Consider the following 27,850-nt stretch of genomic DNA (forward strand, 5'->3'; position numbering starts at 1 on the left):
ACACTGGCCAGGAAGGGGGATGGTGTAAAGTCCTTACTGTACAGTATGAAACCACACGAGGCACATTCTGGGGACAAGGTCACTCTGTGACCTTGACTCTTTATTCACAGGACTCCAAAGACGATGACCCTGTGTGGGACCTCCCTTTTTATACCTGTGTGATCAGGTAAGGAGTGTCTCCCACAAGTTCACCCCTTATGGTCAAGGTGTGCATCTTTGTTGCGTGTATACAGTAATACAGTGGTGTTACATTGTGGTTACATACATGATATCACTCTCTTCCCCCCCCCCCCCCCCCCCCCCAAAAGTCTTACTGGGATCATAGGTTTAGTCTTTCAGGTGGTCTGCGCTCCCTCGTTGATGCGGCTCTGGTTGTTGGACACTGACGTGAGTGTCTGTCACCTGTGGTGATTCCGGCCTGTCTGGCTGACCGCAGGGCCTGTGCATTCTTCTGATTGCTCTTGTTGCTCATTCACTGGCGGTGTTGCGAGCTCCATCTCATGGTCTTCTTCAGGTTCCTCCGTGTCGATGCTGAACCTTTTTTTTTTACTTGGTCCAGATGCTTACGGAATATTTGACCATTGTTGAGTTTTATCACGATGACCCTATTCCGCTCTTTGTCAATTACAGTGTCCTCAAGCCATTTGGGCCCCATGGCGTGATTGAGGACGAATGCAGGATAATTTATTTCTGTACATCTCCCCCTCGAATTACGGTCATGGTACTCGTTTTGTGACTTGCGCTTGCCCTCAACTATTTCGGTCAGGACTGGGTGAGTGAGGGACATCCAAGTTTTGAGTGTCCATTTCATTAGTAGCTCTGCGGGCGGGGCCCCCGTGAGCGAGTGCGGTCGGGATCTGTAGGCCAGCAGGAGATGCGATAGGCGGCATTGTAGGGAGGGTCCTTGAATCCTGAGCATACCTTGTTAAATGATTTGGACGCCGCCTTGAACGGCGCAGTCCTGACGTGGTTGATGCCATTGCCCGACATAAACTCTCGGAATTCGTAGCTTGTGAAACATGGGACATTATCACTAACCAGGATGTCCGGCAAGCCATGGGTTGCTAAGATTGCACGTAGGCTTTCCACGGTGGTGGATGACGTGCATGAATTCAGAATGATGCACTCGATCCATTTCGAGTACGCATCTACCACAATAAGGAACATCTTTCCCATGAACGGGCCCGCGTAGTCAACATGAATGCGTGACCATGGCCTGGTGGGCTCGGGCCACGGGCTGAGCGGGGCCTCCCTGGGGGCATTACCCAGCTGGACACACGTCGTGCACCTGCGAACACAGTGTTCCAGGTCTGAATCAATTCCAGGCCACCAAACGTGTGACTGGGCAATGGCCTTCATCAGCACAATGCCTGGATGCTTGCTGTGGAGTTCCCTGATGAATGCCTCCCTGCCCTTCTGGGGCATAACTACCCGGCTGCCCCATAGTAGGCAGCCGGCTTGGATGGAGAGCTCATCCATCCGTCTGTGGAACGGTCTGACCTCCTCAGGGCATGCTCCGTGTGTGGGCGCCCAATCCCCAGTCAGGACACATTTCTTAATCAGGGATAGGAGGGGATCTTTGTCCAGATTTTGATCTGGCGGGCTGTGATGGGGGAGCATGCGCTGTCAAAGGCATCGACAGCCATGACCATCTCGGCGCTTTGCTCCGCTGCCCCCTCGGTGGTGGCCAGTGGAAGCCTGCTGAGCGCGTCAGCGCAATTTTCAGTGCCGGGCCGGTGTCGGATGGAGTAGTCATAAGCAGCCAGCGTGAGAGCCCATCGCTGTATGCGAGCTGATGCGTTGGCATTGATAGCCTTGCTGTCTGACAACAGGGATGTTAATGGCTTGTGGTCCGTCTCTAATTCAAACTTCCGACCAAAGAGGTACTGATGCATTTTTTTTTACACCATAGACGCATGCAAACGCTTCCTTCTCGACCATCCCATATCCCCGTTCTGCTTGAGAGAGCGACCTGGAGGCATAAGCCACAGGTTGTAGTTGACCCTAAGCATTGCCCTGCTGCAACACGCACCCAACCCCATAGGACGATGCATCACATGTCAGAACCAATTTTTTTCAGGGGTCGTACAGGGTCAACAACTTGTTTGAACAAAGTAGTTTTCGCGCCCGATCAAAAGCCCGTTCCTGACAGTCCCCCCAAAACCAATCGCAACCCTTACGCAGGAGCACGTGTAGTGGCTCCAACAACATGCTTAAGTTCGGCAGAAAGTTCCCGAAATAGTTCAACAGTCCCAGGAATGAACGCAACTCCGATGTGTTGCAGGGCCTGGGTGCTCGTCGAATCGCCTCTGTTTTGGATTCGGTGGGCCGAATCCCATCTGCAGCAACCCTCCTGACCAGAAACTCAAGCTCAGGAGCTAAGAACACACGTTTAGACTCCTTGAGTCACAGGCCTACCCGGTCCAGTCGCCGTAGCACCTCCTCCAGGTTGTGGAGGTGTTCCTCGGTTTCTCGACCCATGATGAGGATGTCATCCTGGAATACGATCGTTCCAGGAATGGATTTAAGCAGGCTTTCCACATTTCTTTGAAAAATCGCGGCCGCTGATCGAATGCCAAACTGGCACCTGTTATAAACGAACAGTCCCTTGTGCGTGGTGATGGTGGTCAGTAGTTTAGATCCGTCGGCCAGTTCCTGGGTCATATAGGCTGAAATGAGGTCCAACTTGGTGAACAGCTTGCCGCCTGCCAGCGTGGCGAAGAGGTCCTCCGCTCTCTGGAGCGGGTATTGATCTTGTAGGGACACCCGATTGATGGTGGCCTTGTAGTCGCCACAGATCCTGACAGAGCCATCCGCTTTTAGGACGGGAACGATGGGGCTCGCCCAGTCACTGAATTCAACGGGTGAGATGATGCCCTCAACAACCGGTCCAATTCGCTCTCGATCTTTTCCCGCATCACATAAGGCACCGCTCTGGCTTTGTGGTGCACTGGCCTGGCGTCCGGGGTCATGTGTATCACTACTTTAGTGCCTTTGAAAGTCCTGATGCCAGGTTGGAATAGTGAATCGAGTTGTTATAGGACATGTGAGCACAAATTCGCTCCACAGCTGACACTGTGTGAACATTCCCCCCCCCCCCCCCATTTCCAGTTCATCTTGGCTAACCAGCTCCTCCCCAACAGTGCGGGACCATTGCCCGGGGCAATCCAGAGCGGCAGCTGATTCACTAACCCGTTGTGTGTGACAACCAACATTGCACTGCCTCGCACCGGAATGATTTCTTTCGTGTAAGTCCGTAATTGTGTCTCAATATGTGCTAATTTGGGTCTACTGGCTTTAAGTGGCCATAGCTTCTCAAATTGCTGAACGCCCATGAGTGACTGGCTGGCCCCAGTGTCCAGCTCCATGCATACTGGGATACCGTTTAATAAAATCCTCATCATCATTGGTGGCGTTTTGGTATATGAACTGTGAATATTCGCCACATGGACCCGCTGAACCTCGGCGTCCATCGATTTGCCCCAAAAGTCATCCTGCCTCAAAGAACCCTCTTCTGGTCCATCTGCCTCATATATTAGTCTGGTTGCAGACTTCTTGCACATTCGGGCTAAGTGGCCACTGAGATTGCAGTTCCTGCAGACAAACTGTTGAAATCTGCAAAATCTAGCTGAGTGTTTTACCCCACACCTCCAGCATGAGTTAAAGTTTCCATTGTTGGGGAAAAAAAGGGGCTATGGCCAGGCATTCCGCGCTGACTGTCCCTTTGACTGCTCTTAAGTACCCTATTAGTGGGTGTCAATGGCCCCATCCCGGGCTGCATTGTCCACTGTGATGGCGTGAATGTCCGTTCAGCCTGCCATTGTCTCTGTTTAAGTCCGACTCTGGGGGCTATTGCTGCCTGGGGAGTGTCGGACTGCCCCTGCCTGCCTGCGGGGCTCTGAGTCGCATTGATGATGTTGACTCCCTGATCCATTGCCGCGTTAGAGGCAGAATTGCGCACGTATATTATTTTCGTTTCTTCCTCCCCCGCCATGAAAGTTTGAGCTATCAATGCCGCTGCTTCCAAGGTCAAATCCTTGGTCTCAATTAATTTGCGGAAAATTCCCGCATGATCGATGCCCTCGATAAAGAAGTCCGTTAGCAGCTCCCACCTGCAGGCGTCTGTGAACTTAGAGACTGGCCAAACGCCGGAGGTCCGCTACGAAGTCCGGTATGCTCTGTCCTTCACGACGTCGGTGGGTGTAGAATCTGTCGGGCCATATATATGCTACTCGCCGTTTGAGGTGCTCCCCGATCAATTTGTTAAGTTCTTCAAAGGTTTTGTCTGCCGGCTTTTCGGGTGCTAGTAAGTCCTTCATGAGCGCGTAAGTCTTCGGTCCGCAGCTGGTCAAAAGATGAGCCCGTCGCTTGTCGGCCGCTGCATCCCCCAGCCATTCTTTCATAACGAAGCCTCTCGACAAAATCGTCCCAGTCTTCCCCAACACAGTGCCGTTCCTCTGTGCTACTGTTGGCCATTCTCGTGCGTCGTGAATTCCCGTTTCTTGTCACCTTACTCTACAGTATGAAACCACACGAGACACATTCTGGGGACAAGGTCACTCTTTATTCACAGGACTCCAAAGACGATGACCCTGCGTGGGACCTCCCTTTTTATGCCTGTGTGATCAGGTAAGGAGTGTCTCCCACAAGTTCACCCCTTGTGGTCAAGGTGTGCATCTTTGTTGAGTGTATACAGTAATACAGTAGCGTTACATTGTGGTTACATACATGACAGATGGAATCAGTAGCGAGGGAACAAAACTCCTGACATATACTCTCTCAATACAGGTAAATATACTTCACATTGTATATTTATGTAACAAGCGTCTACCACTTTCAGTAACCAAGGAAGTAAAACTCTCACAATTAAAAAATAATCGCACTCTAGTTTTGCTGTACCAGATGTAGAAAAAAAGGTTAAAGCACTGATGCATACACGTTATGAATATGAGAATTGAGATCATATGCTCACTGACTGTGTCTGTTACTCATTTTTTATTTACTAATCAGAAATTCAATGAGCCACATCTGGATTGCTAATTCACCACATTGTTTTAATTAATTCATGGGATGTGGGCGTCGCTGGCAAAGCCAGCATTTATTGCCCATCCCTAATTGCCCTTGAGAAGGTGGTGGTGAGCCGTCGCCTTGAACTGCTGCAGTCCGTGCGGTGAGGTACTCCCACAGTGCTGTTAGGGAGGGAGTTCCCGGTTTTGACCCAGTGACGATGAAGGGACGCCGATATATTTCCAAGTCAGGATGGTGTGTGACTTGGAGGGGAACTTCGAGATGGTGGTGTTCCCATGCGCTTGCTGCCCTTGTCCTTGTAGGTGGTAGAGGGCTCGGGTTTCAGAGGTGCTGTTTCAGAAGTCTTGGCGATTTGCTGCAGTGCATCTCATAGCAACTTGCGTATTAAACAAGACTGAGCTAGATTGATTGGCCATATCCCCAATAGTGCAATGGAGTTCTGAGAGTTACTTTGGCTTGTATTTCAGATTACTTCCAGCTCATGCTTGAATAACTCAGTATCGTTTGATTACATGTACAATCCTTTTTAAAAATAATTTTGTTTAGCCCTTAGGGCATTGCTGACTTTCTCATTGAGGCCATGTTGCCTTGGGTATTTTGTTTTTGTGTATAGCAATGCACTTCCTTTCAACATCCCTTGAAACAATTTCAAACAAAGCTGCAATTTTCTTCTGGTTTGTTGTCTAGAGGTGAATCCCTTCATCCTCCTCACAGCCCCAAAGATTCTAAAATGTTGCAAATCTGCATTGCTAATGATTTGAGCTGGACTTGTTTTACCTAGACTTTGGCAGGATCTAGTTTTTTTATCTGGAAGCTGGCTATGAGAACATGTTCATATGTTCAAGGTTTGATTAAAAAGTTGTGAAAGGACAACAGAATGGCAGAATGCCTCCAACAGCAATAAAAGGTGTCTCAGTCTGGAGAATTCTAACAGCTCACTTGACCACTTCAGAATGATAGATTTACCACTTCAGCCCGAAACTTTATTTTGTGTGATGTAATATTTCTAGTACAGTTTCAATATCAATCGTACCAGTTTGTTTAATATCTTTACCTTTTCCTGTTGATACCAGCTAGGCTTTCATACTTTATTTAACTACAATGAACATTAATTAAGTATGTTATTAAATCAAATGTGCAGTAATAAAGTTCCTGCAGTTTCCAAAACTTTATGTAATATTCTCTGGTCCACTTACATGAAAATGTTTTGAATTTAAGTGGCTAATATGTTTCCCGTAAAACTTTTTGAATTGTGACAGGAAATCAAATGAAACATCCCAGATTTGGCGATTTTTGAAATATCTTTGGCTCAGAATATTTTAGGTTACTATTTCGCTCCTGCTTGCCCTCTGGTTTTCCCATTGCTCCGACTGTGGTTGAGTGGGTAGGCAATTCACTTATTCCTAGGCTTTCAGCAATGCTGTGGGGTGGTAGAATTTTCTTCTTTGCAAACTCTCTTCCGCAAACGGAAATTGATGCTAGATCAATTAATTTCAAATCGGAGAATGCTTTCTGTTAACAGGAGGTATTACGGGATATGGGCCAAAGTTGGGTATATGGAGTTAGGTTGCAGATCAGCCATGATCTCATTGAATGGTTGAACAGGCTCGAGGGGCTGAATAGTCTACTCCTGTTCCTAATGCTACTGTATCTCTTTGATGAGATATGTGCATGTTAACGGAGTTGAATATTTCACTGTGGTTTTTCTAATTCCTGCCCAAATATTGTGGTTTAAAAGAAAAATATATGAACTATTTCAACCCAAAGTGGGAAAGCAATTGTCCCCAACTCTTTCACCTCCCTTCGATGGTCCAACTGAAAGTGGGAATGTATCATGTCGGATTTAAGGATGTGAATCTAGTTTCTACCATTCCAAGATGTGAAATATTTTTTTTTCCAAATCACTTCAAAACAAGCTCAAACATAAACTTTTGATCCTTCTTTAAGGTAAGTTTTGGCAGGAAAATTTTTTTACTTCAGAGAAAGGGCCCGAGATAGTAAAGTTTCCCTGAGAGATGGAAATAGAGACAGAGATTCACAGATAGCCATGGAGTGTGAGGGGAGAGAGAGATGTATAAACTGGTAATGTTACGAATCAACATGAAGGCTCACACACTGGGATCGTAAATCAGGAAATCAGGTGAACAATTTTTCGCCAGGTGCTCAGTTTTGTACAATTACTACTACAGGAAGAAAAAGAACGTACGAGAAAGAGTGCAAGATACAATGAAGTCAAGACATGCGTAAAGAAAGATGAGCATATAAATGTGTAAAGGCACAGACAGAAGTCAGGAAACAAATTAAGGAGAGACCTGCACAAAAGGAGAATGAGAGAGAGTCAGAGAAGATAGCAATTTTACTCAATGGGCTGGAGTTTCAGTTGGATGCTTTTTTGGGCGCTAATGGCGGTGGGACGGTAAAGTTTGTGCTGAGAAATGCCTTGCGCCTGCAGCCACAAAATTCAGCAGCTGGGCCCTGAGTGTGGAGCGGAGCACTATGGGAGGCGTTCAACTCCTCTCTTAGGGTTGCGAGGCCGGCTGAGCAAGTGAAAATCCCAAGCTAAAGAGCTGGCCTCGAAGTGCCCTAAGAGAGGCTGCCCTAGAAAAAAGAACTCCAAAGAGAAAACAGAAAACATTCCCAATACCTTGCTCACTCCACAAAGATAAATCGCAAAAGTAAAACAAAACAAAAAAAATCCCACTCACCTCATGTTGTCATTCCTTACCTCACCGCCGCTGGACCGGCTTGGACCGTCCACTTTCCCAGGCGGTCCCACTGCGGGGTGCTACAGGTCCAACTCGAAACAAATTTCACCACGCTGTCACAACCGGGGGCATTGCACACTGGCGTGATGCTTCCGGGCGGGACTGCTCAGAGCCCCGGCAAAACCGGCACCAAATTTCCTGGCGGGGTGCTGGAAGTTTGCCACCCGCCCAGAAATCATTTGCATACCTGTTACCGCCCCTCCTGGGCATCAATAGAGACGCGAGCCCAACGAAAATCCAGTCCATTTAATCGGTCTAAATGGCTGCATTGTGCCAGATTAAGATTGATGTGGGTTTCCAATGGGTTATTATACCAATCAGCTATACGGTCAGGTAGCACTGAGCTCAGTGTTAAAAATGAACAAGTTGGATGAAATTGTTGGTAAGCAGAGCGCGAGCCGACTAGACAAGCAGCTGCTATAGTAGCCAGCTGGAAACTTCCTTAACTCTTAGACAGGTTGAGAGAAGCGGAACACACCCGCACTTTAAAAGATATCGATGAAAGTTTCATGGTATTATGCATCTTGCATTATAAAATAGCGTATCTTCTGCTTACCATCAGCAACGGCACAAGAAATTCTTTAATATTTTCTAATTAATAACCAAAATAAAACAGGATTTAATATTATGCCAAATGTTGCTGGGGAAAGTGCTTACTGTTACCAATATTATGGAACTTAGTTTAAAAAGGCCATTGATCCAGTGTAACTTGTAATTTTATTGAAAATAATGACTCAGTATAGAATGCTGCAGAGAAATGTAAAAAGGCAAAATGAGGGCTTCCTGTGTCGGTCCGTCTCTCTAACTAACTTGCAGAATGTGATCACTGCTTCAGCACAAACATTTCCTGAACTTAATATCATCCTTTTTTATCTGGCAGACGATGGATGGACGAATTGAGGTTCACAGCTATGCAAGAGTTTCTTCCCTGACTCTCAAGGACATTCAGCACACAGATTCTGGTGAATATGTCTGCAAAGCTAAAAACTCAATTGGCCAGGACTCCGAGTCAATGTACCTGGAAGTTCAGTGTAAGTTAGAATTTAATGCAATCTGATTGCCACTTGTTAGCATTTGCATTGGTTGTCAGAGCGCCGATTTAACACTGTCTGGGAAACTGTCGTGTACATGAGAGTGAACTTGAATACATTCCTATAGAATACTGAGTAGTTCACTGCATTTCTTATTAGTATTATTTTGCCTTTCAAAAATACTCTATGCTTACAATAGCTTTTATTTCTTATTAATTTATTGGGCAAAAAGATCCCTTGCCAATTATTTCGTACATTCTCACTGAAACCAATAGTTTCCTGTGCCAGAGATCAGATGGAAAGACTACTGCTTGGCTTCTGTCAATAACATTCTTAAATGTGTAAATAAAAGGGCCTTTGTGAGCAGTCTGAATGATGCCCCTGTTTATTTTCCATTTCCCGACAGCAAAACACTTCTATTTTGTTCTGATTGCCCTTCAAGACTGGAAATCCCCAGACATGTAGGTGGATTTTGGTCTCGTCACTCTGCCATGCAACCAGCATGATGCTGAACCAAGAGGCCTGAGAATCGATGGAAATTGGTCCTCGGGCCTCATCAGCATAGAGACAGCTCGCCCAAGTGACGATGTCAATGTTGGCCTGCCTGCGCGTTCGGGGAGCACTCCTGCTTCTCCGGCCTCCAAAGGAATGTTCCTCTATTTTAAAAAAAAATTCTACCTACTTGTCGTTGGCAACTCAGGAGCCACAGAAGATTCCGAAGCGGGGAAGGCCCGAAGCCTGCTCAGCGGCATCACATTTTGAAAAGAGAACTTGCATATTCAAGGGGCCGAGCCTGCTTTAGGCATCTACACGGGACATCAAAATAATGGGCCTCACAAATTTAACAGTGGGACCAATGCTTGGGCAGAGTATGCACAAGCCATCCAACAGCTAGATTGCTATGCTCTGTGCCCAAAAAACGGACACATGTACCAATTTCTACCCCATGGGCCACCATAAAGCTCAATTAAAATCAGGATGAACTTAAATTTAAGCAAAGTGCATTCCTGATTATTAAAACAACCTTTCTTGTAGCCATAAGATTATAAGAACATAAGAAATAGGAGCAGGAGTAGGCCATACGGCTCTCAAGCCTGCTCCGCCATTTCATAAGATCATGACTGATCTGATCATGGACTCAGCTCCACTTCCCTGCCCGCTCTACATAATCCCGTATCCCCTTATCGTTTAAGAAACTGTCTATCTCTGTCTTAAATTTATTCAATGTCCCAGCTTCCACAGCTCTCTGAGGCAGCGAATTCCACAGATTAGCAACCCTCTGAGAGAAGAAATTTCTCCTCATTTCTGTTTTAAATGGGCGGCCCCTTATTCTAAGATCATGCCCTCTAGTTCTAGTCTCCCCCATCAGTGGAAACATCCTCTCTGCATCCACCTTGTCAAGCCCCCTCAATAAGATCACCTGAATTCCAATGAGTAGAGGCCCAACCTAATCAATCTTTCCTCATAAGTCAACACCCTCATCCCCGGAATCAACCTAGTTAACCTTCTCTGAACTGCCTCCAAAGCAAGTATATCCTTTTGTAAATAAGGAAACCAAAACTGCCTTATATAGCTGTGGCAAGACTTCCCTGCTTTTATACTCCATCCCCTTTGCAATAAAGGCCAAGATACCATTGGCCTTCCTGATCACTTGCTGTACCTGCATACTATCCTTTTGTGTTTCATGCACAAGCACCCCCCAGGTCCTGCTGTAATGCGGCACTTTGCAATCTTTCTCCATTTAAATAATAACTTGTTCTTTGATTTTTTTCAAAGTGTATAACCTCACACTTTCCAATATTATACTCCATCTGCCAAATTTTTGCCCACTCTCTTAGCCTGTCTCTGTCCTTTTGTAGATTTTTTTTGTGTCCTCCTCACACATTGCATTTCCTCCCATCTTTGTATCGTCAGCAAACTTGGCTACGTTACACTCAGTCCCTTCTTCCAAGTCGTTTATATAGATTGTAAAAAGTTGGGGTCCCAGCACTGATCTCTGCGGCACCCCACTAGTTACTGGTTGCCAACTAGAGAATGAACCAGGTTTGACTGCTTGTATCACTGCAGCAGAAAGGACGCCTCAGACTCTGCTGCGTATTCCCAGCATATATCCACTTGAATATAAAACGTCGTCTCTAATTAAGCTGATATCTCTACTTCAGATGTTCAGTTGCCTAAAGCCATTCAATATGTCTGGTTTGCTCGCTTTAGCTCAATTGGATCTCATGCTATGATACCCAAACCTTCAAAGTTTTGGCATGACATTTAAAAGAAAATACATTTTTATCACCATATACTGCTTCTTTAAAGGCACAAGTCAGTTCAGTTGTACCTTGACCAAAGTAGCTAAAATAACTAGTGAATGGTAACAATATGAATCTAATTACCTGTGTTCTAATTTATCTGCACAAAGAAAATCTCTTGGATTAATTACAGTACTTACTAATGAAGTTTCAAATCATATTTCACTTTACAATCTAAATTTGGATATAATTCAAGAAGTTAATATAGCGGTGATCTTTGTGCAACACTAACAATAAATATTGCATCGGACGCATGTAAAAGTTGGCGTGAATTAAACATCTTTTGGGAAGTAACTCTTTGAAGGAGATATTTCCTGTTTTTTTTTATTTCAATGAATGTCGTAACATTAGACCACAAGCAGTTGAATAGACCTGTACAGCACCACAGTCCTGTTCTAATTTGATCAAACAGAACAGAGACATAATTGATGCATTTCCAAAACGTTCATTTGGCAACCACAAGACAAGGTCTGGGAAACCAAAGAGTGATAAAATCTGCCTTCATGTTGTCTCCACCATGTGTGTAGCTGCTTTTTCATGAGATATCCATCTGTGCTACTACAATTCTGTAGTATTCAAACACATTTCCAGATCGCTATAATAAAAAATCAATTGGGTGGAAATACTCAGCAGACTGTGCAGCATCTGTGGTGAGAGAAATATAGTTTATGTTTCAGGTAGATCAGTTATGATGAAAGGTCACCAACCTGAAAGAAAGACTTGCATTTATACAGCGCCTTTCACGACTACTGGATGTCTCAAAGTGCTTTACAGCCAATGAAGTACTTTTTGGAGTGTAGTCACTGTTGTAATGTGGGAAACGCAGCAGCCAATTTGCTTACAGCTCGCTCCCACAAACAGCAATGCATTAACGACAAGATAATCTGTTTTAGTTATGTTGACTGAAGGATAAATATTAGCCATGACCCCTGTTCTTCTTTAAAATAGAGCCATGGGATCTTTTACGTCCACCTGAGAAGGGTCTCGGTTTAACGTCTCATCCGAAAGATGGCACCGCCGACAGTGCAGCGCTCCCTCAGCACCACACTGGAGTATCAGGCTAGATTTTTGTGCTCAAGTCCCTGGAGTGGGACTTGAACTAAGAACCTTCTGACTCAGAGACAAGTGTGCTACCCACTGCGCCACAGCTGGCACTGATGGAGATGCCGTCTTTCGGATGAAATGTTAACTCTGTTTCTCTCCCCACAGATGCCGTCTGACCTGCTGAGTGTTTCCAGCATTTTCTGTTTTTATTTCAGATTTCCAGCATCCGCGGTATTTGGCTTTTGTTCTCGATCACTATAGCCCTCTCCAGCGCAGATGGTCTAGTGTTGAACATAGGAACTGATGCTCCAAGACAGACTAATTTTGGGCAGTCACCCCTTGATACATGTAACATGCATTGCACGCACATGATATGGCTCATGCCTCAACATAAGGGAGCGTTTGAAACTAGCACATAGTACTTCTAGTACTGCAAGGTTTGGTATAAGCAAACATTGGAGTAGACAAATGCAACAAAATTATCATCAATTTAAACAAGCAAGCTTACAATGTGTTTTCAAATTTGCTTCAAAGAATCAGACATATTTCCACCCATTATCATTTCTCGAAATGACTTTTTTAATATAGCTGATTATGACTTTCAAACTCAGTAACTCAGCTCATCTCATTTAACAGCACTGATTAATTGCATAGATTATTTAATGCAGTCATTTCTGTATGATTCGATTTAAGTTTTGTTCAGAAGGCAATCGGAACATAAACTTGCCTGTGACGGAATGTGAGAGGCATCGATATGATACGGCTTTTTAAAGTGCTTCAGTTATATGTTTGCAAGTATCAGCGGTCTTAAATATCATTGGAATGAGCAGGATTTTATTTTCATTAGCAATTAAAAGGGAAAATTATAGTAGCCAAGACCCAGCCACCCACAATAAAAAGTTTTTAGAAAATGCTGTTATTCCTTTTTATTATAGGGAAACTGACATCACATACTTATACTGGTGTAATGTTTTTGCTTCGTGGTTTCTTTGCTTAAGAATTCATAGCAACACATTGCTATTAAGAACTAGTTGGTTTATTAGCAATGGTTTAACAATCACACTACACATTACCAGTTCATCCACAAGGCTCACAACTGCATACCTCCTCATGGATGACCAAGACCCAACTGATGGGGTTTTATTGAGTCTTGTGAACATCACGTGACTGGCTAAGCCACTCACAATACAACAGCTCTACAACTATTTTAATGTAAAACTTTAAATCAAGTGCCCCATTGAACCGACAAATTAAACTTTAAAAAAAAAACTACGGTCAAATTAAAATGTGGTTGCCGGGGTGCAACAGCTCACAGGTGCATACATTACAACTGGCAACATTCAGATTCTACCAATTAAAACTAGCTCTTATCTATATCGGCCTATTGTATGTATGTATATGTAAGAGATAATTGGTCGAAAGTTACATGGCATGATCTATTGACATTATAAACTGTGACAGCAAACTTTATTAGAATTCACCTGATACTCTTTCCATTACATTATCAGTAATTTATTTTATGTTTAACTTTTGAGATCTCTTCAGGGCGGCCAAAAAGGCCATCCAGAAGATGATGCGCTGATGTGAATGAGGCGGAGCACCACCAGGGTCGCAGAAATCCCCCTCGCCCATTCCACGCCAGCACCATTAATCAGAGTGGAAAATTAACTCTCTAATCTTTTTACTTTATTTTTTAAAGTGATTGGACCCGAGAAGCTTTAGTGCTTAAAAAACACTTGCCAATCTGTCTCTCTTTCTCAGATGCACCAAAGCTGCAAGGCACTGTGACTGTTTACACTTGGGAGGGCAACCCTGTAAATATCACCTGTGAGGTCCTTGCGCATCCTCGTGCCCTTGTAACCTGGTTTAGAGACGGGCAACAGTTGCCGAGCTCCAACTACAGCAGCATAAAGATCTATAGCACACGATCCACCAACTCCCTTCAGGTAAGAGAATTAAAGTCGAATGCTTTCACTGCAAGATTCATGATTGTGCTTTTTGGCTGGGGAGGATGGGTTGAGGATGCAAATTATTCTCCAGGTTTTACTGTATGTTTTTGAAGATTATTTTGAGAAAAGAAACAAACTCAATCAACAAGAAGAAAATTTAGTTCTGAAATATGGGTTTCAAGATTGAAGCACTACAGATTTTATATGACATTGGGTGTACCAAATTATTTTTGAAATGCTTCATCAAAAAGCTGGTCAAATGTGTATTTTAAAAACATTATTAGATCTTTTGTGGTTGTTGAAATTTCTAAAACACGAATGTGGTGAAATTTCACTGTACAAACTTTTTATTCGTTCACTGGATGTGGGCGTCGCTGGCAAGGCCAGCATTTATCCCTACTTGCCCTTGAGAAGGCAATTTAGCATATTAACATGCACAGTGTGATTTCACGATGATAAAACTTGAGTGGCACTTAACTGATTTTGGAAAAGAATCAAGTGCAACAGTTTTGGAGGGCTGTACCTTTCCCTGTTCGCTACTGTGAATGAAAATATGGATGAGTCGTCTTCTCTGCTAAAATTAGCAAATGGGGGATACATATACTCAAGATATTCTCTTCAGATCATTTTTGGCAGCCATACAACCTTCTGTGGCCGGCGGAATGTGACACATTGTTCTGAAGACCCTAATTGTTTTCAGTATCATTGCGTAATCAACTAGAAACGGGTACAATTCAGCAGGATGCACACGTTATTGATAGCATTTGACTTCTGGCTGCTGTGAAATAGTTGCCATTCACATGGCACTCTATGCAGACATGCAGTTAAGGTAAGCAAGTTACAGTGACCGCAAGCACTGGGACCCAGGGTGTGATTTTATGGTTGTTACTGGGCCTTGGATACCCAGTTCTGAATCTCATTCAACAACTCTTGATGGAATTGCAAGATGAGGACTCTGTTTGGGCTCGGTTGTAATGGACTAATTATCGACCAAACAGTCCATCAGCATTGCCTGGCTGTGCATGGAGAACGGACATCTGGGTAAGGTATTTGGGGCCGCAATTGGCTGGGAAGCTGAACAATTCTGTCCCCCTCACAAACCCCTCACATATTTTCAGGATTGGAGGAAAAAGGGGGAGAATCGTAAGTTAAAAATGTGGACTTTGATCTCCGTGGTCCATGATAATTGCAGTGAAGTTTGTATTTAATTACTGATGTGGTTGCATGTCCATCCTCTAGGTCACACCTGATTCAGAAAATGACTTTGGTCCCTACAACTGTACAGCTAGCAACCGTGTAGGTGTGGAATCTAAAGAGTTTATCTTGGTGCAAGCTGGTAGGTATTGGTTTCACTGCTATTTTCGTTCAGAGAAATTTCAACCATCCCAACCTTATTTTTATTGGGGGTTCTCTGCAACACTTCATTGGAGTAAAATAAAAATAGTGTATTTTGGTGAGCAATTCTAATTACCAGAAAACCTTGAATGGTTAAGATGCATTTATCAACCTCTTTGGGATCTGAGCAGTAGCTCAGTGTCATATAATTTCTGAGATAGTCCAGATTGGTGAGATGACCTACTCTGCTGGCTGTGTGAATCCTCTTTAATGGACTCTCTAAATTCAGAGTTCTGTTGCTAACCACAGAACATAATTTGGCTAATTGTGGTACTAAATTGGGCATATCATTTAGAGAGAGTAATGCAAGTGGAAGAAAATCACACTGGTGCAAAGGTGTGTTCCTGAGATTAAAGCAGAAAATGCTGCAAGTACTCAGCATGTCAGGCAGCAGCTGTGGACAGAGAAACAGAGTTAAAGTTTCAAGTTGACGACCTTTCATCAGAACTGGAAAAAGTTAGAGATGTAACAGGTTTTAAGTAAATACAGGGAAAGGAGGTGGGGAGAGGAAGAAAGAACAAAAGGGAAGGTCTGTGACAGGGTGGAAGACAGGAGAGATTAAAAGACAAAAGGGATGATGGTGCAAGGCAAAAGGGGATGGTAATGAGACAAGTAAAGAAACAAAAGATGGGTCTCGAGGAGGAGTAAATGGCATTAGCAGAATGATTACCAACAGCTGCTATCTGGAAAAAATGGGGCAGAGGTTATGATCTGAAATTTTGAACTCAATGTTGAGTCCGGAAGTGCCCAATTGAAAGATGAGATGCTGTTCCTTGACCTTCCAGTGAGTTTCATTAGAACAGTATGGGAGGCCAAGGATAGAGGTCAGAGTTGGAGTGGTACGAAGAATTAAAGTGACAGGCGACAGGAAGTTCAGGGTCACGCCTGCAGACTGAACAGGTATGTTCTGCAAAGCCAAATCTGCGGCTGGTCTTCCCAATGTAGGGAAGACTGCTGTTTCACCTGGAAGGAATGTTTGGGGCTGTGGATGATGGGAAGGGAGGAGGTAAAAGGGCAGGTGTTGCATCTCCTGCGCATGCATGGGTAGGTCTTCTGTGGGAAGGGGCGTGGGTGTTGGCGGTGACCGTTCCCTTTGCAGTGCTGGGAGAGGAGGGGAAGATGTGTTATGCGGTAGCGTCACACTGAAGGTGGCTGAAATGGCGGAGGATGATCCATTGAATGTGGAGGATGGTGGGTTGGAAGGTAATGTCAAGCAGAATTCTATCGTGGTTCTAGGAAGGAGGAGAAGGGGTAAGAGCAGAAGTGCGGGACATGGGATGGACACTGTCGAGGGCCCTGTCAACCAATTTCCTCAATTGAGGAAAAATAAAGACAAATCTGAAGAACTGGTATAGAAGGTGGCATCTTCAGAACAGATGCGATGCAGAAGGAGAAACTGGGAGAATAGAAAAGAATCGCTACAGGAAGCGGGGTAAGAGGAAACGTAGTCAAGATAGCTGTGGGAGTCGGCGGGTACATAGTTCTTCTGAGGTTGAAGTTGAGGTATATCATTGAGGCAGAGGAAACGGGGCTTTGTATTGCATCTGTCTCAACTGTTCTTAGTGGAACGTCTTGCTGCTGATGCCGGGTGACGCAGTGGAAACAGTGACACCCTTGATTAGAACAAAAATTCAATTAAAAAATTTGCTCTTCACATGAATGTAAACTGATAGCCTCAGAAATCTGAGACTAGGAGAGGTACTCCAATGTACACCTTGTTGGCAAATTGTGAAAGATTGTTGAGTACAGAAGTGTGGAAATAAATGTAAACATTAAGCCCATCAAGTTGTTCTCTTTTAATAAACCATCTCTAATTTGTACTTTTATGCTTCCTTTGCAACTTAGCTGGGGAGTTAAAATAATCACACATAAAATGCCAGAGAAAATTGCAATTTTATTCTTGACCCCTGAAGGCGGGTAACTGAAAGCACCGTGACACCTGTCTAAAATTACACTCTACATTGTTCAGTCTTGGCTGGTCGCATCCTACACAGGACATTGCTGTTGTCCCAACAGAACTGCAACCTCGATTCTCCATAGAAACATAGAAATTAGGTGCAGGAAAAGGCCATTCAGCCTTTCGAGCCTGCACAGCCATTCAATAAGATCATGGCTGATCATTCAACCTCAGTACCCCTTTCCTGCTTTCTCTCCATACCCCTTGATCCCTTTGGCCGTAAGGGCCATATCTAACTCCCTTTTGAATATATCTAACAAACTGGCCTCAAAAACTTTCTGCAGTAGAAAATTCCACAGGTTAACCACTCTCTGAGTGAAGAAGTTTCTCCTCATCTCGGTCCTAAATGGTTTACCCCTTATTCTTAGATTGTGACCCACGGTTCTGGAACTACCCAGCAACGGGAACATTCTTCCTGCCTCTAACCTATCCAATCCTGTCAGAATTTTATATGTTTCGATGAGATCCCCTCTCATTCTTCTAAACTCCAGTGGATACAAGCCCAGTTGATCCAGTCTCTCCTCATAAGGCAGTCCTGCTATCCCAGGAATCAGTCTGGTGAACCACGCTGTACTCCCTCAATAGCAAGAACTCAGATTAGGAGACCAAAACTGAACACAATATTCTAGGTGTAGCCTCACCAAGGCTCTGTACAACTGCAGTAAGACTTCCCTGCTCCTATATTCAAATCCTCTAGCTATGAAGGCCAACATGCCATTTGCCGCCTTCACCGCCTGCTGTACCTGCATGCCAAACTTCAATGACTGATGTACCATGACACCCAGGTCCCGTTGCACCTCTCCTTTTCCTAATCTGTCACCATTCAGATAATATTCTGTCTTCCTGTTTTTGCCACCAAAGTGGATAACCTCACATTTATCCACATTATACTGCATCTGCCATGCATTTGTCCACTCACCTAACCTGTCCAAGTCACCCTGCAGCCTCTTAGCATCCTCCTCACAGCTCACACTGCCATCCAGCTCAGTGTCATCTGCAAACTTGGAGATATTACATTCAATTCCTTCATCTAAATCATTGATGTATGTTGTAAATGGCTGGGGTCCCAGCACTGAGCCCTGCAGCACCCCACTGGTCACTGCCTGCCATTCTGAAAAGGACTCGTTTATCCCGACTCTCTGCTTCCTGTCTACCAACCAGTTCTCTATCCACGTCAATACATTACCCCCAATACCATGTGCTTTGATTTTGCACACCAATCTCTTGTGTGGGACCTTGTCAAAAGCCTTTTGAAAGTCCAAATACATCACATCCACTGGTTCTCCCTTGTCCACTCTACTAGTTACATCCTCAAAAAATTCTAGAAGATTTGTCAAGCATGACTTCCCTTTCATAAATCCATGCTGACTTGGACCGATCCTGTCACTGCCTTTCAAATGTGTTGCTATTTTATATTTAATAATTGATACCAACATTTTTCTCACCACTGATGTCAGGCTAACCAGTCTATAATTCCCTGTTTTCTCTCTCCCTCCTTTTTTAAAAAGTGATGTTGCATAAGCTACCCTCCAGTCCATAGGAACTGATCCAGAGTCAATAGAATGTTGGAAAATGATGACCAATGCATCCACTATTTCTAGGGCCACCTCCTTCAGTACTCTGGGATGCAGCCTATCAGGCCCTAGGGATTTATCGGCCTTCAATCCCATCAATTTCCCTAACACAATTTCCTGACTAATAAGGATTTCCTTCACTTCCTCCTTTTTCGCTAGACCCTCGAACCCCTAGTATTTTCGGAAGGTTATTTGTGTCTTCCTTAGTGAAAACAGATCCAAAGTATTTGTTCAGTTGGTCTGCCATTTCTCTGTTCCCCATTGTAAATTCACCTGATTCTGACTGCAAAGGACCCAAGTTGGTCTTCACTAATCTTTTTCTCTTCACATATCTATAGAAGCTTTTGCAGTCAGTTTTTATGTTCCCTGCAAGCTTCCTCTCATAATCTATTTTCCCCCTCCTTATTGGACCCTTTGTCCTCCTCTGCTGAATTCTAAATTTCTCCCAGTCCTCAGGTTTGCTGCTTTTTCTGGCCAATTTATATGTCTCTTCCTTGGATTTAACACTATCCATCATCTTTGTCTAGTGTTAATGCATGTTTTTAGCGAGGTAGCTATCAGCACCTCAAAGGATTTAAACCACAGAACTCTATTCTGCAGGTGTACTAATTGGTTGAAGAGAAAGATTGACTAATCTGTGATTATGCTTGAAGTTTGCTCATTTTGTACTTCTGTTCCTTATGAAGCAATCAAAATTCAAGCTGAATAACCTAGTGATCTCTTTCAATCTTTTCTTTTTGTGAACAAATTGAATCTGATGACCTTGTTGCATTTCATTGTGGGTAGATTGTAGACTTGTTGGCCAAGGTCATTAAATGTGTTGTGTATTGTGTTGATTTTCAAAATGCAAGGGTAACTGTGGCAAAACAATTGTTGAAAGATACGCGTTCCAATCACTTTATTTAATATCGTTAGTCTATAGCACATTGTGCATATGGTGCTCAATACCAACAGCAACTTATATTTCCATGGCACCTTTAAAATAGGAAATAATCCCAAGGCATCCAGGAGCATAATCAGACACAAATTGACACCGAGCCAAGGAAAGAGATATTGGGTGATAAAAATCTTGGCCAAAGAGGTAGGCTTTCAGAAGGTTTTAAAGGAAACATAGAATTCAAGGCAGAGAAGTTTAGGGAGGGAATTCCAGATGTCTGGGCCTAGATGACTGAAGCCATCGCTGCCAATGGTGGACGAAGGGAATGGGTGATGTGTAAAAGACCAGCGTTGGAGGAATGCAGGTTTTTTGGAGGGTTGTAGGGCCGGAGGAGGTCACAGAGATAGGCTGGGGTGACGCCAGGTTGGAATTTGGACACAAGGATAAGAAATTTAAATTTGAGATATTGGTAATAGGTGAGCAGAACTTGGTTGGATACGTGCAGCAGAGTTTTATTTAAGCTCAAGTTTATTGGCATGGAAAATGGGAGACCAGCCAAGGGAACATTGCAATAGTTGAGCTGGAGGTAACAAAAGCATGGATCAGGGTTTCAGCAGCAGATGTTCAGAGGCAGGGACGGAGATGGGTGACGTTATGAAGGTGGAAATGAGCAGTCTTTGTGATTGCATATGGAGTTGGAAGCTCAGCTCAAGTTCAAATATGATGCCAAGGTTGCAAACAGTCTAGTTCAGCCTGAGATAGTAGCCAGGGACAGGATGGAATTGGTGAAGAAGAATGGAGTTGGTGGCCAGGGCCGTAGACAATGGCTTCAGTCTTCCCAATGTCTGATTGGAGAAAATTGCAGCTTATCCAGGACTAAATGTTAGACAAGCAGGCTGACAATGCAGGCAATGGAGGGGTCCAGAGAGATGGTGGTTGGGTAGAGCTGGGTGTTGTCAGCGTGCATGTGGAAACTGATGTCATATCTTCCGATTGTGTCGCCAAGAGGCATCATGTAAATGAGAAATAGGAGGAGGCCAAGAATAGTTCCAGGAGGATTCCAGAGGTAATGATGTGGGAGCAGGAAGAGAAGCCATTGCAGGAGATTCTCTGGCTATATGACAGGATAGTTAACAGTGGAGCCAGACAAGGTAAGGTCCTCTCATTTGGACAATGGAGGAGAGGCATTGGATGAGGATGGTGTGGTCACCCCGTCAAAGGCTGCACAGGAGTCGAGAAGGATGAGGAAGGGTAGTGTATCAACGATAACAGTTACAGAGGATGTCATTTGTGACTTTAACTAGGGCTCTTTCGGCGCTGTGGCATGGGAAGAAATCTGATTGGAGAGGCTGAAACATGGAGTTCTGGGAAAGCTAGGCACGGATTTGGAAGGTGGCAACCTATTCCAGGACTTTGGAAAGGAAAGAGAGGTTGGAAATGGGACAGTAGTTTGCAAGGATAACTGGACCAATAGTGAGATTTTTGAAGAGGGGGTGATTATGGCAGATTTAAAAGGGAAGGGATCAGTACCTGAGAGGCAACCATTTATAATGTCAGCTGGCATGGGGGCCAGGAAGGGATGTTGGACGGTCATCAGTATAGTGGGAATTGAATGGTGAGAGCAGCAGGTGTCTCGGGCAAGATGAGCTCGGAGAGGAGGAAGGAAACTAGAGAACACTGCGGTGCAACTTTGAGGGATGTTTTTCTTGGTGGGCAAGGGGGAAGGAAGGGATGCAGCAGGGGTAGCTGGATGGATGTCCAATCTTAGTGACAAAGAGGTTGATGAGCTTCTCATAATTGTTGGAGTGGAGGGGAGAGATGATGGAGAAGGGGAGAGGAGTTTAAGGAGACTGTAGGTAGTGGAGAAAGGAAATCCAGGATGATTCTGGAGGAGTGAACAATTGGCAGAGGTGAGTATGGGCCGACAGTGCTTCATGTGGTATAATCAAAATGGGTTTTTAATTATAACAAATGGTGATGTATTGGCAGCTTTGTAAGCAAAGTAAAGATAAGAGGCAATTATTTTTTTTTAAAGTTTTTTTTAAACAAAGGGAAATGGGGATAATGAGGCATTTCTGTAGCTCAATATTCAAAATCACAAATGTGAGTGTGTAAAATACTTTCAGAAAACTTGTGCATAGAATGAAATGGAACATGATTATTTAGTGCAAACAACAAAGATCTAATCTACTGGCAATTATATGTGACAATCAAATGGCCGCCCAGATGAACAGTTCTTTTCATCGAAAGAGGAGAACTCATTCCCTTGTGCATCCTTTGTTTAATTGAAGGATGTAAGCTTTCTGAGCATGGTGGGTAGCATCCAACCTGATTTAAATATTAAACTGCCTAAAAGCAGATAAGGTGCATCTGTATTATGCAAACGCTCATTTGGAATGGACACAGCAGAGATTTAGAAAAATGTTTTTTTTCAGTTGGAAATATGTATGCACTGCCGAGTGCAAATGCTGCTGTTATTTCAGTGCTATACATAAGAACATAAGAAATAGGAGTAGGCCATTTGGCCCCTCGAGCCTGCTCTGCCATTTAATAAGATCATGGCTGATCTGATCATGGCCTCAACTCCACTTCCCTGCCCGCTCCCCATAACCCTTTACTCCCTTATCGCTCAAAAATCTGTTTATCTCCGCCTTAAATATATTTAATGACCCAGCCTCCACAGCTCTCTGATGCAGAGAATTCGACAGATTACAACCCTCTGAGAGAAGATATTCCTCCTCGTCTCAGTTTTAAATGGGTGGCCCGTTATTCGGAAACTATGTCCCCTAGATCTAGATTACCCCATGAGTGGAAACATCTTCTCTGCATCTACTTTGTCGAGGCCCCTCACTACCTTACATGTTTCAATAAAATCACCTCTCATTCTTCTGAACTCCAATGAGTACAGACCCAACTTGCTCAAACTTTGCAGGGAGACAGAGGGAAACAAAAAGGAGACAAAAGCAAAAGACAGAAAGGAGATGAGGAAAAGTGGAGGGCAGAGAAACCCAAGAAAAAGAACAAAAAGGGCCACTGTACAGCAAAATTCTAAAAGGACAAAGGGTGTTAAAAAAACAAGCTTGAAGGCTTTGTGTCTTAATGCAAGGAGTATCCGTAATAAGGTGGATGAATTAACTGTGCAAATAGATGTTAACAAATATGATGTGATTGGGATTACGGAGACGTGGCTCCAGGATGATCAGGGCTGGGAACTCAACATCCAGGGGTATTCAACATTCAGGAAGGATAGAATAAAAGGAAAAGGAGGTGGGGTAGCATTGCTGGTTAAAGAGGAGATTAATGCAATAGTTAGGAAGGACATTAGCTTGGATGATGTGGAATCTATATGGATAGAGCTGCAGAACACCAAAGGGCAAAAAACGTTAGTGGGAGTTGTGTACAGACCTCCAAACAGTAGTAGTGATGTTGGGGAGGGTATCAAACAGGAAATTAGGGGTGCATGCAATAAAGATGCAGCAGTTATAATGGGTGACTTTAATATGCACATAGATTGGGCTCGCCAAACTGGAAGCAATACGGTGGAGGAGGATTTCCTGGAGTGCATAAGGGATGGTTTTTTAGACCAATATGTCGAGGAACCAACTAGGGGGGAGGCCATCTTAGACTGGGTGTTGTGTAATGAGAGAGGACTAATTAGCAATCTCATTGTGCGAGGCCCCTTGGGGAAGAGTGACCATAATATGGTGGAATTCTGCATTAGGATGGAGAATGAAACAGTTAATTCAGAGACCATGGTCCAGAACTTAAAGAAAGGGTAACTTTGAAAGTATGAGGCGTGAATTGGCTCGGATAGATTGGCGAATGATACTTAAGGGGTTGACTGTGGATGGGCAATGGCAGACATTTAGAGACCGCATGGATGAATTACAACAATTGTACATTCCTGTCTGGCGTAAAAATAAAAAAGGGAAGGTGGCTCAACCGTGGCTATCAAGGGAAATCATGGATAGTATTAAAGCCAAGGAAGTGGCATACAAATTGGCCAGAAATAGCAGCGAACCCGGGGACTGGGAGAAATTTAGAACTCAGCAGAGGAGGACAAAGGGTTTGATTAGGGCAGGGAAAATGGAGTACGAGAAGAAGCTTGCAGGGAACATTAAGACGGATTGCAAAAGTTTCTATAGGTATGTAAAGAGAAAAAGGTTAGTGAAGACAAACGTAGGTCCCCTGCAGTCAGAATCAGGGGAAGTCATAACGGGGGACAAAGAAATGGCAGACCAATTGAACAAGTACTTTGGTTCGGTATTCACTCAGGAGGACACAAACAACCTTCCGGATATAAAAGGGGTCAGAGGGTCTAGTAAGGAGGAGGAACTGAGGGAAATCCTTATTAGTCAGGAAATTGTGTTGGGGAAATTGATGGGATTGAAGGCCGATTAATCCCCAGGGCCTGATGGACTGCATCCCAGAGTACTTAAGGAGGTGGCCTTGGAAATAGCGGATGCATTGACAGTCATTTTCCAACATTCCATTGACTCTGGATCAGTTCCTATGGAGTGGAGGGTAGCCAATGTAACCCCACTTTTTAAAAAAGGAGGGAGAGAGAAAACAAGGAATTATAGACGGTCAGCCTGACCTCAGTAGTGGGTAAAATGATGGAATCAATTATTAAGGATGTCATAGCAGCGCATTTGGAAAGAGGTGACATGATAGGTCCAAGTCAGCATGGATTTGTGAAAGGGAAATCATGCTTGACAAATCTTCTGGAATTTTTTGAGGATGTTTCCAATAGAGTGGACAAGGGAGAACCAGTTGATGTGGTATATTTGGACTTTCAGAAGGCTTTCGACAAGGTCCCACTCAAGAGATTAATGTGCAAAGTTTAAAGCACATGGGATTGGGGGTAGTGTGCTGACGTGGATTGAGAACTGGTTGTCAGACAGGAAGCAAAGAGTAGGAGTAAAGGGATACTTTTCAGAATGGCAGGCAGTGACTAGTAGGGTACCGCAAGGTTCTGTGCTGGGGCCCCAGCTGTTTACACTGTACATTAATGATTTAGACGAGGGGATTAAATGTAGTATCTCCAAATTTGCAGATGACACTAAGTTGGGTGGCAGTGTGAGCTGCGAGGAGGATGCTATGAGGCTGCAGAGTGACTTGGATAGGTTTGGTGAGTGAGCAAATGCATGGCAGATGAAGTATAATGTGGATAAATGTGAGGTTACCCACTTTGGTGGTAAAAACAGAGAGACAGACTATTATCTGAATGGTGACAGATTAGGAAAAGGGGAGGTGCAACGAGACCTGGGTGTCATGGTACATCAGTCATTGAAGGTTGGCATGCAGGTACAGCAGGCGGTTAAGAAATCAAATGGCATGTTGGCCTTCATAGCGAGGGGATTTGAGTACAGGGGCGGAGGTGTTGCTACAGTTGTGCAGGGCTTTGGTGAGGCCACACCTGGAGTATTGTGCACAGTTTTGGTCTCCTAACTTGAGGAAGGACATTCTTGCTATTGAGGGAGTGCAGCGAACGTTCACCAGACTGATTCCTGGGATGGTGGGACTGACCTATCAAGAAAGTCTGGATCAACTGGGCTTGTATTCACTGGAGTTCAGAAGAATGAGAGGGGACCTCATAAAAACATTTAAAATTCTGATGGGTTTTGACAGGTTAGATGCAGGAAGAATGTTCCCAATGTTGGGGAAGTCCAGAACCAGTGGTCGCAGTCTAAGGATAAGGGGTAAGCCATTTAGGACCGAAATGAAGAGAAACTTCTTCACCCAGAGAGTGGTGAACCTGTGGAATTCTCTACCACAGAAAGTTGTTGAGGCCAATTCACTAAATATATTCAAAAGAGAGTTAGATGAAGTCCTTCCTACTAGGGGGATCAAGGGGTATGGCGAGAAAGCAGGAAGGGGGTACTGAAGTTGCATGTTCAGCCATGAATTCATTGAATGGTGGTGCAGGCTAGAAGTGCCGAATGGCCTACTCCTGCACTTATTTTTTATGTTTCTATGTTTCTTCATAAGTCAACCCCTTCATCTCTGGAATCAATGTACTGAACCATCTCTGAACTGCTTCCAATGCAAGTATATCCCTTCTTAAATAAGGAGACCAAAACTGCATGCAGTACTCCAGGTGTGGCCTCATCAATACCCTGTACAGTTGTAGCAGGACTTTATACTCTATCCTCCTTGCAATAAAGGCCAACATTTCATTTGCCTTCCTGATTACTTGCTCCACCTTGCATCGTAACTTTTTGTGTTTCATGCACATGGACCCAAGGTTCCTCTGTACTGCAGCATTTTGCAATTTTTCTCATTTAAATAATAATTTGCTTTTTTATTTTTTCTGCCAAAGTGAATAACCTTACACTTTCCCACATTTTATTCCATCTGCCAAATCTTTCCCACTCACTTAGCCCGTCTGTATCCCTTTGCAAATTTTTTGTGTCCTCCTCACAACTTGCTTTCCCACCCATCTTTATATCATCAGCAAACTTGGCTACATTACACTCGGTCCCTTCATCTAAATCATTAATATAGATTATAAATAGTTGAGGCCCCAGCATCGATCCCTGTGGCACCCCACTAGTTACTGTTTGCCAACTGGAAAATGACTCATTTATCCCGACTCTCTGTTTTCTGGTAGTTAGCAAATCCGTTATCCTTGCTAATATATTACCCCCAACCCCATGAACTTCTTTCTTGTGCAGTAACCTTTTATGTGACACCTTATCGAATGCCTTCTGGAAATCCAAATACACCACACCCACTGGTTACCCCTTATCCACCCTGTTCGTTACATCCTCAAAAAACTCTAGCAAATTTGTCAAACATGATTTCCCTTTCATAAAACCATACTGACTCTGCTTGACTGAATTATGCTTTTCCAAATATCCTGCTAGTGTTTCCTTAATAATGGACTCCAGCATTTTCCCAGCGACAGATGTTAGGCTAACTGGTCTATAGTTTCCTGTTTTCTGCCTGCCTCCTTTTTTAAATAGGGACCTTACATTTGTGATTTTCTAATCCGCTGGGACCTCCCCAGAATCCAGGGAATTTTGGTAGATTACAACCAATGCATCCACTATCTCTGCAGCCACTTCTTTTAGAGCCTAGGATGCAAGCCATCAGGTCCAGGGAACTTGTCCATCTTTAGTCCCATTATTTTACCGAATACTACTTCTTTAGTGATAGTGATTGTATTAAGTTCCCTCCTCCCAATAGCCCCTTGATTATCTATTATTGGGATGTTTTTAGTGTCTTCTACCATGAAAACCGACACAAAATATTTGTTGAAAGTCTCTGGCATTTCCCTGTTCCCCATTATTAATTCCCCAGTCTTATCCTCTAAGGGACCAACATTTACTTTAGCCACTCTCTTCCTTTTTATGTACTTGTTGAAACCCTTACTAGCTGTTTTTATATTTCTTGCTAGTTTGCTTTCATAATCTCTCTTCCTTCTCTTTATTATTATTTTAGTCATCCTTTGCTGTTTTTTAAAAGTTTGCCAATCTTCTGGCCTCCCACTAATTTTGGCCACTTTGAATGCTATTGTTTTCAATTTGATACCATCCTTTATTTCCTTAGTTAGCCATGAATGGTTATCCCTTCTCTTAAAGTCTTTTTTTCTCATTGGAATATATTTTTGTTGAGTGATATCAACTGTCTCCTTAAATGTCCACCACTGTTCATCAACCGTCTTACACTTTAATTTATTTTCCCAGTCCACTTCAGCCAACTCTGTCTTCATACCTTTGTAATCTCCTTTATTTAAGCTTAGGACACTGGTTTGAGATCCAACTTTCTCACCCTCCAACTGAATTTGAAATTCAACCATGCTATGATTACTCTTTACTAGAGTATCCTTTACTATGAGATCATTTTATTAATCCTGTCTCATTACACAGGACCAGATCTAACAGCCTGCTCCCTGGTTTGTCCTGCAATGTACTGTTCAAGG

The 27,850-nt window shown here is 43.8% G+C and overlaps 1 protein-coding gene across 10 annotated transcripts in view; it reads left to right on the forward strand.

Moving 5' to 3' along the window:
* Nucleotides 1–27,850, forward strand: part of LOC139276426 (neural cell adhesion molecule 1-like) — a 632,849-nt gene that overhangs the window by 485,184 nt on the left and 119,815 nt on the right. For all 10 annotated transcript variants that reach the window (XM_070894397.1, XM_070894399.1, XM_070894402.1 and 7 more), the window contains 3 exons: nt 8,674–8,824; nt 13,933–14,117; nt 15,360–15,456. In XM_070894397.1, coding sequence (XP_070750498.1) covers nt 8,674–8,824; nt 13,933–14,117; nt 15,360–15,456 — 433 coding nt within the window. The remainder of the gene's footprint in view (nt 1–8,673; nt 8,825–13,932; nt 14,118–15,359; nt 15,457–27,850) is intronic.

Source organism: Pristiophorus japonicus, chromosome 11 (assembly GCF_044704955.1).
Source record: "Pristiophorus japonicus isolate sPriJap1 chromosome 11, sPriJap1.hap1, whole genome shotgun sequence".
NCBI lineage: Eukaryota > Metazoa > Chordata > Chondrichthyes > Pristiophoridae > Pristiophorus > Pristiophorus japonicus.